Source organism: Rhizopus delemar, genomic scaffold, assembly GCF_000149305.1.
Source record: "Rhizopus delemar RA 99-880 supercont3.14 genomic scaffold, whole genome shotgun sequence".
Classification (NCBI taxonomy): domain Eukaryota; kingdom Fungi; phylum Mucoromycota; class Mucoromycetes; order Mucorales; family Rhizopodaceae; genus Rhizopus; species Rhizopus delemar.
This window is the reverse complement of record NW_027137840.1, coordinates 388,221-403,270: the sequence shown is the minus strand read 5'-3', so window position 1 is coordinate 403,270 and position 15,050 is coordinate 388,221. Positions and strand designations below refer to the sequence as shown.

General features: G+C 32.4%; 6 protein-coding genes and 1 non-coding gene across 7 annotated transcripts; 1 reads left to right on the top strand and 6 right to left on the bottom strand.

Moving 5' to 3' along the window:
* Positions 1-1,271: 1,271 nt before the first annotated feature.
* Positions 1,272-2,426, bottom strand: RO3G_14494 (uncharacterized protein; the record flags this gene model as incomplete). Its single annotated transcript, XM_067669078.1, has 2 exons — positions 1,272-1,344; positions 1,384-2,426. The coding sequence occupies 2 exons, from the start codon at positions 2,424-2,426 to the stop codon at positions 1,272-1,274; spliced, it is 1,116 nt and encodes a 371-aa protein (XP_067525179.1).
* Positions 2,427-3,110: 684 nt separating this feature from the next.
* Positions 3,111-3,181, bottom strand: RO3G_19177. The gene has a single exon. It is a non-coding gene; the product is annotated as a tRNA-His (tRNA).
* Positions 3,182-4,069: 888 nt separating this feature from the next.
* On the bottom strand, positions 4,070-4,415 carry RO3G_14493 (uncharacterized protein; the record flags this gene model as incomplete). Its single annotated transcript, XM_067669077.1, has 2 exons — positions 4,070-4,175; positions 4,312-4,415. The coding sequence occupies 2 exons, from the start codon at positions 4,413-4,415 to the stop codon at positions 4,070-4,072; spliced, it is 210 nt and encodes a 69-aa protein (XP_067525178.1).
* Positions 4,416-5,245: 830 nt separating this feature from the next.
* RO3G_14492 (uncharacterized protein) lies at positions 5,246-5,470 on the bottom strand (the record flags this gene model as incomplete). The annotated part of the gene is made up of 1 exon (XM_067669076.1): positions 5,246-5,470. One exon carries the CDS (start codon positions 5,468-5,470, stop codon positions 5,246-5,248), a length of 225 nt encoding a protein of 74 aa, XP_067525177.1.
* Positions 5,471-6,019: 549 nt separating this feature from the next.
* Positions 6,020-7,657, bottom strand: RO3G_14491 (uncharacterized protein; the record flags this gene model as incomplete). The annotated part of the gene is made up of 7 exons (XM_067669075.1): positions 6,020-6,046; positions 6,087-6,223; positions 6,290-6,329; positions 6,649-6,828; positions 6,882-6,967; positions 7,337-7,469; positions 7,634-7,657. 7 exons carry the CDS (start codon positions 7,655-7,657, stop codon positions 6,020-6,022), a joined length of 627 nt encoding a protein of 208 aa, XP_067525176.1.
* Positions 7,658-8,546: 889 nt separating this feature from the next.
* On the top strand, positions 8,547-9,721 carry RO3G_14490 (uncharacterized protein; the record flags this gene model as incomplete). The annotated part of the gene is made up of 4 exons (XM_067669074.1): positions 8,547-8,735; positions 8,804-8,875; positions 8,935-9,519; positions 9,575-9,721. 4 exons carry the CDS (start codon positions 8,547-8,549, stop codon positions 9,719-9,721), a joined length of 993 nt encoding a protein of 330 aa, XP_067525175.1.
* A 389-nt stretch (positions 9,722-10,110) lies between these two features.
* RO3G_14489 (uncharacterized protein) lies at positions 10,111-10,858 on the bottom strand (the record flags this gene model as incomplete). The annotated part of the gene is made up of 2 exons (XM_067669073.1): positions 10,111-10,146; positions 10,196-10,858. 2 exons carry the CDS (start codon positions 10,856-10,858, stop codon positions 10,111-10,113), a joined length of 699 nt encoding a protein of 232 aa, XP_067525174.1.
* Between the last annotated feature and the right edge of the window lie 4,192 nt (positions 10,859-15,050).

Sequence of the window (15,050 nt, the reverse complement as noted above, 5' to 3'; positions counted from 1 at the left end):
AGAAAATTATATTTGAGTATTTTCTTGATCGGGGTGACCACCAGATCTTATTTTAAAGTAGATCAGTCTTGATATAAAGATAATAATAGCTTGATATGAGCTTTAACATTGATACAATGAAGATATTTGGCTTCAAGTAGCTTGACTTGTTCTTGATGTTTAGTAAAATAGTAATAATAATAAAAGAGATTTGCTTTGAGTGACATTTATTTAAAAATAATCAAAAGTAAAGTATGCTAGAAGTAAGTTTGCCAAAAAGATAAATGGAATAACTGTTTTTATAGCTTTTATGAATTTTATAACATGCTTTAAATTTAAAGCATGTCTTGATTTTAATGCACTGTAATTTTTCTTCCTTTAATGGCTTGTAAGAGTTAACAATTTTGAAATAGAATAAAGTTGATGGAAAAGAATAAAAAAAATAAGACTTGAGTATTGATATTGAATTCGCTTGTTGTGAGTGACCACCAGATCTTGTTAAGTAGATCAGACTTGTGTATAATAAAGTAATTTGATAAGAGGTTTGAAAGTGTTTACAATGAAGATAATTTGCTTCAACGGACTTGTCTTGCTTGTGTTGTAAGAGTGTTATACCAAAAGATTCAGAGATAAAGATACTTGTTTTATTGGTTATTTATATAAAAAAAATATAACAAAGAGAAGTGAAGTAAAATAAAAATAAAAACTTGTCTATTTTATAGACAAAGGGGAGATAAAGTTTCATTTAGTTATAAGGTTTGATTTTGAAATAAAGTTCAAAAGTAAGTAAAATCACAAATCGCAACCTTTGTTGGCGTTAACATTGTAAGGTTCTTCGATACAGCATCTTGTCGTGTCTGATCACGAATAGATTTTTTAAGGTAATTAACAAAGGTACAAGATAATTAATTGAGTAGTAAAAAGCTAATTGTTTATTTAATAAATATAAGATCTATTTATACTATCGTTATTTTGTAGTATGGTTGGTTTAGTTGTCGGATTAACTTCTTCGATATGACTTCTTGTTGTTACTCGTTTCGTCACAGAAGGTCCTGCTACTTGCTTTCCTTTGTCCTTAGCTTGTCTATTTTTTGGATATGGGGTTGCGGTTCCGACTTCAGGAGGTTTTTCCGGTCTGATAGCTGCATATAGATCTTTATTATGCTTTGACTTTTTATTTTCCGTTTCTGTTAATAAGGCGTTTAGTTGATGTTGTTGTGTATTATTAATGGGTCTTGTATTATTTTGGGTGTTTGATTGGCCATTTCCTTGTTTAAAGGCAACCGACCCATTTAGTTTTTTGACGGTTGTTTTGTATTGGAAGTTTGTTGCTGCACGTTGTTATTGTCCATTTGTGTGTTGTACCTATTATTGTTGTTGTAGTTATTGCTGTATCTTCCATACCTATTGTTGCCATTATTGTTGCTACTGTTGTTGTTATAATCGTTGTAATTGTTGCTATTGTTGTAACGATTATTGCGGTTGTAATGTCTGGCAGGTTGTTGATATTGTTGATGATTGTTGAACTCCATACGAATAGTCTTTTGAATAAGGTCCACTAGATCCTGCTGTTGATTAGTCTCCATAATTTGCTGATGGTTGTAAGTTTGCTGAGATCTGTGATGATTACGATTACCGTGTTGTTGACTTGGATAACCTTTAGAAGTATCCATAGCTGCTAACTGGTTGATAGCAAGCATGTTATGATCGTTTGAATTGTATACTGGCATATTAGTATGTTGAACTTCTCGGTAAGGTAAGACTGGTACACCATATTCATAATCGTCAATAAGTTCGATGTTATGATTTGGGAGTGTATGATGCGGCTGATAATAGCTGTCACTGGGATAGACCAAAGCTTGGTTTGCATTTCTTGGGATAAAGGGATTATCTACCATAGCAATTCTACGTGGTCTATTTGCGTTCCACCATCCTTCTGCGTGGTTCATCCAATCCTTTAGTGTCTTTGAGCTACTTTGTATGCAGAATCTTTTGATTTCTGGCTGTAAACCAGCTCTAAATCGGCTTTCGATTACAGCTTCATCTTCGATATTGGCAAGATCAGCTGCTTCCCTTAGTCTAGCTAAGAAGATACGGGGGTGTTCTTGTTCTCCTTGAATCATATCATTAAATTCCAATTCATAGTTTTGGATGAGCTCTGCTGTGACATATTGACTTCTAAGAGCTTCAATTGCTTGTTCGTATTTGACGTCAGGAAGTTTCTTGAGTATGTCTTTTTCAAAAAAGACTTTTGCAGCACCTTTGAGTAAGGATCTGAGAATTGCGAGTTTACGGGCGTCATGTACATTATTGATAGCAAGATAAGATTCGAGTCTTTCTAGGAAGTAGCGAAAATCTTCGCCTTCATATCCATGAAAGTCAACGGGTACAGGTTTATAGTTATAATTATTGGCCAACGCGATATGTCCGGTATTGTAAGTCGCCATTTTAGATGTTATTGAGTTTGTAAATAAGTTGTTTGAGTGCTTGAGCAAGTAAATTCTTGTGAGTTAAGGTTTTGTAAGTTTTGATTTGTTGATTCTTGAGTATTTTCAATTATAGTGTAATTGACCCTCGTAGTGACCACCAAATGTTATTTTGTAGTATGGTTGGTTTAGTTTGAGTGTTTTAGAGAAGTTTTTCTTGAAATTTTTAAAGTAAGGTACTGTAGTGACCACCAGATCTTTTAATTAAGATCAAATAAAGGTAAAGATAAAAAATAAAGGGATCAGGAACTTTTTATGAGAAGGTTGCCTGTTTATGGAATAAAATATATAAAATAAAAAATGTGAGTAGAACTGTACTGTCTTTTTTCTTCATCTAAATAGTTGGGATATTTATATTGTTAATTTTTTTTTTTTTTTTTTTTCTTTTTGACTTTTTTCATTTTTTTGACCTTTCTCATTTTTTTGACTTTTTTCATTTTTTGACTTCTTTGTCACACTATTTTATGTTTGCTGCGGTGGTGATGTTTGTTACTTGCAGTTATGATGTTAATACTGAAGACACTGCGGTTGCTAGTTTACAGTTGAAAGTCCAAAAGAGATAATTGTGTTACATTCTAAAAATGTAACAAAAGACGTGACAATCTTTACATTACAAAAGAACAGGATAGAGAAAAAAAAAAATACTGCCGTGAGCAGGAATCGAACCTGCGTCGAAGCGGCCACAACGCTACGTACTGCCACTATACTATCACGGCGGAGTTGATTTTTTTGAGTGCTGAATTGGATTGTTCATAATATACTCGGTCCGAAACAATCCGATCCGGAAACCATAAATGCACCCTAGTTGTGTCGTATGCATCATTCCAGTTTAATGAAAAGCCATTCCAATACTGTTTTGTTCATTAACACAACAATAAAGAAGAAGAGTGCATAGGAGCAAAATATATAGGGTTTTATTTAATAGTATATGCCCCAAAAATTGTACAGTTTACGCATTGTAAGTATTAATATCTGTTATGCGCAGTTAGCGATATGTCTTACTGTGTTATCTCGTAAGAATAAAGACTATAAAATTCAACGAGACTTAAAAATTGTATTTTTATTTAATATTATTGTATCTGGTATTTATATTCTTTTCATGAAGGTTCAATTAAATCCTTTTCAAGATACTTTAATTAGTTATAGCTGTAGATCTACTATAAATAAATTTTAATATGAAGACCTGCTCCTGGTTATGCAATTGGACTATTTATAATTATTTAGATCTATTTTTCATTTACATCTCATTGCATCAGGAGCTATATTAAAACAACTTGTATTGAGTTAAAGGAATACAATTAGTTATGACCGAATAATAGAGAAAAAGACTGTAATAAATCTTTGTAAAGCATTCACTACTCTAATTTCTTATAAATCGAATATGAATCATGTTTAAAGTATGTTGGGATACGACAACAGGTTTATTTTGGTAGATATAAATATATACTAATGAGCTTATACATCCATACTCACTTTACTAACTTTCAATAATAATTGATTACTATACAATGATTATCTTTGGAGCACAACATTTCGAAAGCTGACTAGAGTCAATTCGAATAATATTATGATAGCTAGAGAAGTAGGGAAAAAACTTGTAAAGTCTAATCATCTCGAATAATAAAGTTAACTCCAGCTACAACACTGTCATCACTATCAGCTTCAGCGTCATTACCAACTTGGCCGTTAGTAACAGCAAATTTCGATTTACTTGGGTTATGCTTATTATATATACTACCAAGAATTAAATATCGTATTTGGTAATGTTCGAATAAAAATAAATTTAAAGTAAAAAATCTAATAAATGTTTATAAAAAGAGATAAAAGCAACAGAATGATGGCTTACACATCCTTTATTTTTGAAAGCTGCTTAAAATTGATGTTGTTTTTTTCAAATATTTGATGATTTGTTTGGGCATAGTACTTGATAACACTATAAGACGAAACCATATATATAATAATAAAAAGGTATTATTAAAAACCGTTTGTAGATTATGCACTGATTATTTTAAAGAGCATAGTAGAGAATGCTAATGTGTATAAATGCAGCACGTTTATTCATTTTGTTGTAATGATGCAGACTATGATTTTTGGCTCTTTAAAGGAGCATATAGCTTTAATATAGGCATAAACTTGAAAGATTCCTTGAAAAGAGGACGTAGATTGGCTTAAAGGGCACTGCAATCTCTCGGCTGATCATCAAAGCTATAAAAACTTTTATAATAAAAGATTACAACACTGTTTTGGTTTAATTCTGGCCTAATTCTGATTTACTTCTAGCTCTCTTCTTTTTTTAACGACGAATGAAACAGTATTTTCCTTTATGAAATCTTTGATCTTCATTATAAACACCTGCAGGTTCAATCTCTTGATTCAGTTATTCTCATTATATATCTTTAAAGCTCATGTCAAGTGCTCAATTTTGATTTCAAAACCATTTTAAATTCTAAATTATACAAGGTTTAAACAGAAAGCAAACTGTTACAACATAAATCTTTCTTCTTTGTTGTTATGGTCGTTGCTGCTTCATTTTTAAAAATAAGAGATTTCTCAGATACTCTGTTTATCTTTTATGCTTACGATTAAAATTGGCTTTTATTTATATAAAAATAAAATAAAATAATTAAAAACCATGTGAGCACATAATCACTTTTGTGATTGAGTTACCCGGGCTAGATCAAGAAATGTGTAAAGAGCTAAAAACCTTTTTGATAGGCAAAAAGGGAAAAAAAAGACAGAGAAGGGAAGAGGAGAAAAGAAAAGTATGATCAAATACTGGGTTAGGTCTTGCCGAGCCAGTTCACCAACTTAGTTCCAAGAGAGGGAGTTTCCGAAGGGATCTTGCCATGATGGAGGTAGTCGAGTTCGAATAGAATTTGGCAGATAGTAGTCCAGGCTGAGGGAGTTGATGAGGGAGGTTTGGGAGCTGCGAGAGCACTGTTCTTGCATTTGGTTGGCAATTTGTTCAAAAGGAAGGACAAGGGATCAGGTTCGGTAGAAGGCATTTGTAGCCGTTGATGCATGTGTAGGCACCAAATTGCATGAGAACGGGTGAGCATGTCAGTTGGATGGTAAATACACGACTTAGGTACACCACCCGGCAATCAACTAAGACGCCAGCGTACGGCTCGGCTACGTTCAATTGAAGTCATTAGTAACCAGAGGATAGGATTAATAGTTATTTTATTCTTACAACGATTTGTGTTTGAAAATAGACATTTTATTTTTGGCAAAAGGATTTTTCCTAATTAATAGAATATTTTCTTGGCCAATAGTAATTTCTTTGGACCAATAGAGAAGCATTATGAGCAGTAGAAAAAACGTTTTTATGGAAATAGACCATTCATAATCTGCTCATTTGTTGCAATGTTTTGGAAATTGTCTTCAGGAATGACGAATCCAACCTCTCATAATTTTTCTGCAAATTGAAAAAGAAAAAATTATTTATTGGTTTTCTTAGTTTTCTTTGCTACAAACTTAGTTTTAAAAGAAAGATACACTCGCTCTTTCCCTGTTTTCTCTTTTCATTTACTTCGTCTACAAACTTCCCGAGCTCAGACTGTATAGAATACGTTAGTATACTGTTGTTAAGATTAGTTTGTTTGCAATCGATGTCTTTACATAATAAAGAGCCTCAACAATAGAAGGCAAGTGTACAAGGTGGTGAATTTCTTCGACCAGAGAGAAACGTCTGAACGCCAGATGTATATAAATTCCATCAGCAAAAAGCTTCATTTGGAAAAGTGGATCTTTAAAGCCTATCAAAGTATCTGCATTAAATAGCGTGTTTTTTTTAATATGCGACATGCAAAATAAGATCGTACCTTCAATCAACAGACCAAGAGATATAGGGTTTTTTCTATCCTGAGATACAATTGTTCATCCACAGATCCTTTCGTCTGATTCATTAGTTTTGTATAATAGTCTTCGGGCTGATATTTATTAGTCGTTTCCGATTTTTTCGCTTCAACAAAAAAGAAGTAGAACTCCTTGTTTTTCACCTTTGTACCAATTATAAAATCTGGCTTCTTTCCATTTTTTTTCAGGCTTATTTATCCTATCCGCGAGTATGATATACAGTGGTTAATATAGTAAACAAAGATAATTGGGTATGCATTTACATGGCATAATGAAGATCTTCGCTTGCATTTTTCAACAATATTCTTCGAATAACTGATATTACACACTTTTCAGTAAATGTAGCTTCGTAGGTATCCGCAATAGAAGCGCGGTACTGCTTCTTTTGTCGGACAATGTCTTTGATTATGCTCATCATGGCTAATTTTCCTTCTTCTTTCTTCTCTTCTTCTCCTTCTTCCTCACTATCATTATCGTCGTTATCGCCATCGTTATCATCTCCCTCCTATTTGCAAGTATTGTTAGAGAAAGCTATTTTCTTGAACTGGCTCAACTTACATCAGCTTTATTCTTACAGTACACGACTGCCTGGGCAGGTGCACAATTGATTTTGGGCTTTGTACCGCTAGCTACTGACTTCAATGCTTTACGAGTTTTGTTGTCGAAGCATTTGATAACACGTTTTTTAACATCAAACTTATTAAGAGGGAAAATGCGAGAGAGGGAACTGGCTTGAAAAGATTTGGTTCAGTTGAAGTTAGTATCTGAAGAGAATGATGGAAAATAGCTCTTCAAATACTTACAGGATTCTCAAGCTGTTTATGTCATTATTTTTATCAACTTCGGCTATCGAATGCTTTCTGAATCTCTTGTGCGCTTCAGTGATACTGGTGTTTTCGACAAGAATCTAAACGTATTTGTTAGGCATTCTTCGGCTATAGGTATCCACGCTCCCATTTACCCCTGAGATGTTTGGCACTTTTAATATATGCGCTTGCTATGCCTAAGATTACTATTTGCAGTCACGATATTTTTTACGGAACCTTCATAATGATCTGTTCTTCGATCAGAACTTCCTGGACTTTGGCGTAGTATTCGTTTGGGGTATCTGGATAAAGCGTTACCATTACGTTTGGATTGAACTTTCTTTTTTTTTTCTTTTGTATTATGAGATTATCTATTGTGCGACATGGTTCCAGACTTTGACTGTTCATTCATAATTGTCGTAGTCAATAATTTACTAGAGGTGCAGTCTGAGGGCAATTTTTGCGTTAAATGCTTTTTTAAATTTTAGATATGTCTAATTTTACGATTTCGTGCTTTGATGCAAACATAATACAGTTTGAATAGCTTAGTAAGCATTGGAATTTATTGGCATTGCTTGGCTGAACGCCAATTAAGCGTTTACCAACGGTCAAGAGCAAAATTTGCAGTGTTAAGATCCTGAAATTCTGTCCACTGATTGAGTTGCTTAGATATTTTTCAAGTATTTCTACTCCTCACTCTAAAAAACATACAAGTAATTAGATTGCTTTGTAAAAAATGAAGAACAGCTTCTTTCACAATTTCAAAATGTCTGTTCTTTTATAAGCACTGCTACTCGCTGATTCTATCACTCACGACATTATACTGCTTGAATGTTAGTACAATCTTAATATCTTAAAAGCAGCAAAGAAGTAAAGTCACCTGCCTGTCTGATTCGGGCTATAATCTTAAAATAACTTTCCTTTTAACATTCAAGCCTTTTTATGCGTAGTTTGCCTGATAAGCACAATTGATTCTTTACAGTTGTACACAGTTAAAACTATAAGCAGCGCCTTTAAATATTATATAAATATCAAGGTAATCTATAGATCTTATTGTATTTAAAATGTTGATTTTTTAATTTTTTGTTTCAAACAAGCTTCCATTTCAAGAGGCATTAATCAACAAATTAAGATACAGGCAGGTGGCTTTACACAATAAATATAGAGTCTCTCTTTCCTTTTACAGCCACTTTGAAACTTATGGCTATCGACCCCATGTGTTGAAATCTATATCCAAAGAAATATTCCTTTGTCAGTTCCAATAGTTTTGATCAAAGTTAAAAGATAAATTATGACAGTACAACAATGCTTTATATTTTGAGTTTAAAAACGCAAGTGACTTGAACACAATATCTGCTTCTCTTTTTAAATTTTTATTTTTATTTTTATTTTTTCTTTCATAAAAGACTACTTAAAAATGTCACAGCCTAACGACGGTATCAAAGTTATAGACGCTGAACCTGTACAGCATGCAACAAACACCAATTCAAGTGCTTTGAATCCAAATGCTCTTCTTAATAACACTTTGGATGGTTTCGCGCAATTAGGTTCACGTATTAATCCTTTTGCCCAGAGACTGAACAAAGGTCTTGGGCAGGTTAGACAAGTAAAGTGTATTAATTTGCAGCAATGCAAGCTTCTAAAAAGCTACTAAAACTTTCTTTTTGTATAAAGTATGCACAAGAAAAGCTTGGAACAGCTGAGAATGTTACTGAATTACCTCAAGAATACAAAGATTTAGAAAAGGTAAAATTTAAGTAGCCAACAATAAGATATTCTTATTTAACAATGCTTACTTAAAATAGCGTCTCGACACTCTTCGTGATGTGCAATCCAATATGCTAAAGGTCACCCGTACCTTCAACAATCCATCTTATGATTATCCTGTTCAGGTTCAACAAAACTTGATGAATATAACCAATACAGTAACCCGTGAAATCCAGCAACTTACTCTAGTTCCTGCAGCAGATCGTGCTGCTCAGCCACCATCAACTCCCGAAGAACCCAAGACCTTATTGCATGGTCTCTCTCGTGTTGCAGCTCAAGGTTCTCAAGAAATCGGTGTAGAGGATCCTTTGGGCACTGCTTTATTCAAATATGCTACAATCACCCACAAAGTTGCTGATGCTCGTGTCAGAATGGATCAGGCAGTTGTTGAACGGTTCAACAAACCTGTTCAAACCACTTTGAACGCCTCTATTGAACAAGCCAATAAAGCCAGACGTCGTGTTCAATCCATTCGTTTGTCTCTTGATGCTTGTAAGGCCAGATATCGCTCTGCTCGTCCAGAAAAATCAGAAGCTGCTCGTTTAGAAGTTGAACAAGCAGAGGATCAATTTGTTGCTGCTGTTGAAGAATCTACAAACTTGATGAAGGCTGCTTTGGAAAATGTAAGTTTTATTAGAATCGAACTTTTCTAATACGTGAAATTGATATCTTCTGTAGCCTGAATTCTATCGTAACTTGTCCGACTTGGTTACCGCACAATTGCAATATTTTAAGGAAGCTCAGGAACTTTTGTCTGATCTTGCACCTGAGTTGGATGAAATTCAAGTCACTCAGGAATCTTTGTACAGAAACAGCCGTGCTTGATGTATTTTAATAAATGAATATTTTCTTTCTTGGGTACAGCTTGTTATTTGTCCTCTTTCTTTTATAAAGCAGGACACTCAGGGTTATAAGCTAATACAAATTTTTTTGTAATAGTCTATGTTCTCTTAATAAAAATGGTATCTATTGTCGGAAAACTTTTGATGATAAATAGCTTGTATTTTGCTAGCAAAGTAGGTCTGTTCAGTTTATTTTAAGCTTGAGATTTCTTAGCTTTGTAAGGAACAAACGTTAATAAAAGAGAACTGAGATAGCCTTTGTGTCTATTAAAATATCTATGGATACAAACTAAGAAAGGATCATTGAAGAATTGTCTGGAAAGTTCGTCCAAGCTTCTATTAGAATTGCTATCTGACAATGCATCTAAATAGTCAATGAGACATTCCATATATCTGTCCAACCAAGGTCTGTTGAATGATATAATATTGTTAGTTCTTTTCTCTTAAATGTATATACTTTAACATACTCTGAAAGTGGCTGTTCTCCATCAAATTTATAGCCACCATTGGTATTGTATTTAGATTTCTTAATAACATGGTCCCTCTTGGCCACATAGTTATTTTGGAGTTGTTCCAAAGTTTGGCAGCGCAGTTTGATTTCGACTGCTTCTCTACTTGCATTATCGTATAATCTTAAATACTTGTCCTTTAGGGCTTGCTCCTGATAGCTTGTTTGAGTAGAAGGGCTCACAGTGCTAAATTCAGTCGTTCTGTTCTCTACAAGTTCAGGTGAGCTTTGGCCCTTATCCACCTCATTGAGCCTTTGAAGCTGAGGACTCATTGGCCGAGCAGAGATACCAATACTCATCTCTTTTATTCTAGCTTCTACAGAAAGAGATTCAGCGCTTGATTTGTCAGCCTCATCCGGCTTTTGATAGATTTGACCATTGTGTTGCTCCAAGGAAGGTGAACTACCAGAACATACATTCGATTGGATTTGCTGGGCCTTATCTTCTTTCTTTAACTGGAGTTTCAAGTTTTCAAAAGACTTTTCAATAGGAGAAGGAAGCGATTCCTTCTTAGTACTCTTGAGTTTTGTAGTAACGCTTTTAACACCATTTTTGATTTTTTTAATATAATCATCTTTTGCTGGTTTTGCGTATGTAACTTCAGTCATCATAGCTTGTATTCAATGTGGAAAAAACAGGAAAAAAAAAAGCAGAAATTTTATGTAAATATATATATATTTGGTTCTGATAATAGAATTAGGACTTATCGTTACATTGAGTGAAAGTTGTATTAGATACGAAGGCTATTTTTAATTTTATATTTTTGGGGCTTAACACGCACAACAAATACAAGAAGAAAGAGGATACACAAATATGTGTTTCGCATTCATCAAAAGTGTTACCAGAAGAAGTATTTTGTATCATTAGAGGCATGAAAACAGATTTTTATCTTTTGCGCAATTTCAGACGAGTAAAGGCTTTTCTTATGTGTTAAGTTAAGGGAAATTAATACCTTTAAGCATTATTTGTCTATTTTATTCTATTATAGGCTGATGCGTTTTTTTTTTTCTGTATGGGCATTATTGGCTTACCTATGAATATTTCCCATTTTACTTTATAATAGAGCTAAGCAGTTTGAACAATTAATTTATGATAAATAAATTTGTCAAGAAAATGAAGCAATCAAATTTATACAATTTGATAGAAGGAGCTTAATGTTGCACATTAGAACGATGTATTCTTTGTTCTTCCTTTTAAAGTTTCGGTTAAAAAGTCAAAAAGATACTGCGCTATGAAGTTTAGGCCGTGTCCAAACTTGTTAAAAGAAATATAGATGTTGCTTGTAATAGAATAAAGGCTGTAAAAATTGAAACTTTTTTTTTTTGCTCTACTGATAAACCGTTTTTAGAAGAACGTGTTTCTCAATTGTCATTAAGCAAAGAATTATCTCACTACTATTCATGCTTGATATGGATTTCAAAATCGATAGAAAAACTGGCTAATAGAAAAAGTCATAGATATTTTGGGTTTTTAAACATTTTTGCTCAAAATCTTGGTTAAAGATAAACAATAAAGTGTTGTTTCCATATATTGATGAAGAACAAGAATATTCTTAATTGAATATCTTTGTGATACTGATGATTGTACAGGTGGGGCAGCATACTATTTTAGTTTGATTGTTAGAATTGATTAATATCCGAGATCATGGAGCAGCATAGACTATACTTTCATAATAGCACATCATTCAATTTAAGGTATATTCGTTGCAAGACTTTGAGGTTTACTTCTGCTCCTGAAAGTTTCTCAGTTATATCGTCCGATATCTACTTTTCAACACATACATTCGCTCCTTTTTCCTTCAAAAAAGGTAGTTACATAAACGTGTATTAGTATGAAATAACTAAAGACAGTTTTTTAGCCGTTGTACTCATCTAATGTTCCTTTCAATATATGCAATGTCACCTCGTTTTAGTTTCTCTTCCTGGTTTTCATATTTTGTAGCTTTGAGATCAATGGCAATTTGCTGTACTACGCAAAATAGTGTGCTATGTACACTATATAACAATATCTTTACGTCCGTACATAAATATTTTTATGCAGTGAATAATATCTTGATTGCCCTGGATGTTTTCCGAATAAAACCCTTTATGAAATATTCTAATCAAATTAAAGCTAACCATTTCCTTTGTAAGAAAGCATATTGATAACTCAAAGTGCTTTTATGAGGTTTAATTATATGTGAGCTGATCGAGAAATAAGAGAGTACAACGATAAGGTGAGTTTTTTCTAGGACTACCTTATTTCATTTATCAATACTAATATATGATGAAACATATCATAGAGAAATAAAAAAAACCAGCCTTTTTTTTTTTTTTTTTTTTTTTTTTTTTTTTTTTTTTTTTTTTTTTTTTACTATTAACTTTAGGAGAAGGAACGGCTCGAAGAAGATGGGGTCAAGTTTAATTTATTGAAAATAAAAACAGCCAATTGTACAAAATTATATATTCCTCTTGAGACAAAGTACTTGGTAGTTTAAATAATTGAAAAGATGCTTTTAGAGTTAACATACTTCTCATTGTTCCATCTGTTATCGAGCCCATCAAACAAAACTTCTGATAGAAGTATGATTGAGGATAAAGTCACGCAACCTTTGTGAATAAATGGCATGTACTGTCGATAAATAATTTATAAGTAATAATTGTTTAAAGTGTTGGAAATTTCCTTCCTTAATGTTTCCCTACAATATAAAACAAAGATTCCAAGGATTAATGATTGTACTTTACAAATAAATATGGGCTTAGTAGATACAAAATGAATCTTTATATAAAGCCTAGTTACACTCAGTAATAACCTTTAAGCATGTTAACGCGTTACTCTTCTTTGTTTGTCAGTTATTATTGTGGCGTACATAATAAAGAGGGAATAAGAATAAATATACTGTTTCAAGCCCGTAAAAGGTACGTTAAAGCATGAAGGGCATTTTATGATGATGATTTGCATTAAAAAGTTTTTCTAATAAAGACTTAATTTACCGAATTTTTGGTATTTATAACATTTAACAAAAAAAAAAGGGGAGAGAACGGTAGTTGAAGCTCCAAATGAAATTTTACCATCTTAAAGTTTTAATTAAAAGCTTGTAGGACCTTCAGAAAAAGGCAACCAATACCAAATGTAATTTTTAACAAAGATAAACCAAATGTACATTCTTTTTTCTGAATTTGGGAATGCACCATATATTATGCAGTAAAAATAACAAAGTGATAATCCAAAACAAACCTTCATAATTGTAAAAGTAAGTTCTAGAGGGAAAAGAAAAAGAGGCGACTGTGACAACCAAAATAAGGTAGAAGAGATGTATATTTACACTTAAATAAGTATACTAAATCTATTATAGTCATATTGCCGTTAGAGGGAGCAAATCGCTAAAGAAAGATAAGGAGAAGTAACTTTTTTATTTGCATCATGTTGTTTTATTTAATGTGAATATCATTTATTGAAACGAAGAGTGAAGATAGTATAATTCTATTTCACGTCATTTTTTCATTTCGTACGGCAAAAAGTAAAAAGGAGAGAAATCAAGGTAGAATTCACGCGCAGTAAGGAGGTTTCATTTTTACAATGGCATGCAAAATAGTCAAGGATAATTAAGCTATTAGGTACTCTTCTGCTGCTTATGCTATTAAAAAAAAAAAAGGAGCCTTATCTGCTGAACGCGTTGTTCTAGAATATTATGAAAAAATATTGGTAATAAATAGTTGCTAAACAGAAACCGAGTGAGTAGACGTGCATGTTTGTTGTAAAAAAGTACCCTCTTAGCAAAAAATATAAAAAGCAACTTTGAAATAATTGCCTTGACTTTTGATATAATATGCTCTTCCAGACAAATAGTTACAAATGTTCCACAAATTAATTTTAATACAATTTATAAAATATTTATTTCTTCCGAATATACGTTTGTCATTCTCTCTGTCTTTCTCTCTCTCACTTGTAAGGCATTCAAATATAAAACAAGTGATCTTTTGCCTTTTGATTGCTTTGTATCTATGCGAACTTTAATCGCGTCAATTTTTTTGTAGGTGCCTGTCAAATTAGATTGTCTTTGCACCCATTGAGTTCAATATATTTATGAAATAAGACATGACACAATGTACTCTTAGTTATTTTGCTTTGACAAAAATCATTAAAGCAAGAATTATCTGTTAATTGATCACATGCATATTTATGGTTTACAAGTAGTAGTGGTAGTAATAAGGTGGCGTTCATTGTCAAGCTGTTTCATCACGTATTTTCATTGATATGGCATATAAATATTGCATAAAAGATTTACTAGACCCAGTCTGATTTTTTAAAAAAGAAAAAAGTTTTAATCTTGTCAATCAATACAATTCCGTTTTAAATCATATTCACATCTATTATACAAAGTATAAGTTGAAGGCTGGCATTGATGGTATGTATAAAATCCAAATTTTCCCTTATTTCAACTAAGACAGCGTACGTTTTTTTTTGTTAAAGTTATGAGATTTGGTTCATACTCTGCATTCTAAATTCATGAAGCATGTCTATATGTTTTCTTTAAAATGAAATGTTAAAAAAAAAAGAGAAAATGATTTGCTACCTAAAATGGCAATAGTTCCTAACTATAAAATTTACTGCTCTATTTTTTTTTTTTTTTTTTTTCTTTTTTATTGCCCTTTTTTTTTTTTTTTTTTTTTTTTCTTCTTCTTCTTCGTGTTTGACAACATTTTTTTTTAACTAGAAGTTGTCAGATTTACTTTCAATATCGTTTTATAAACATAAAGAGAAACAAATTGTGGGTGGTAGAACAAATGAGAATATTATGGCTAATATTATTATTATGTACTC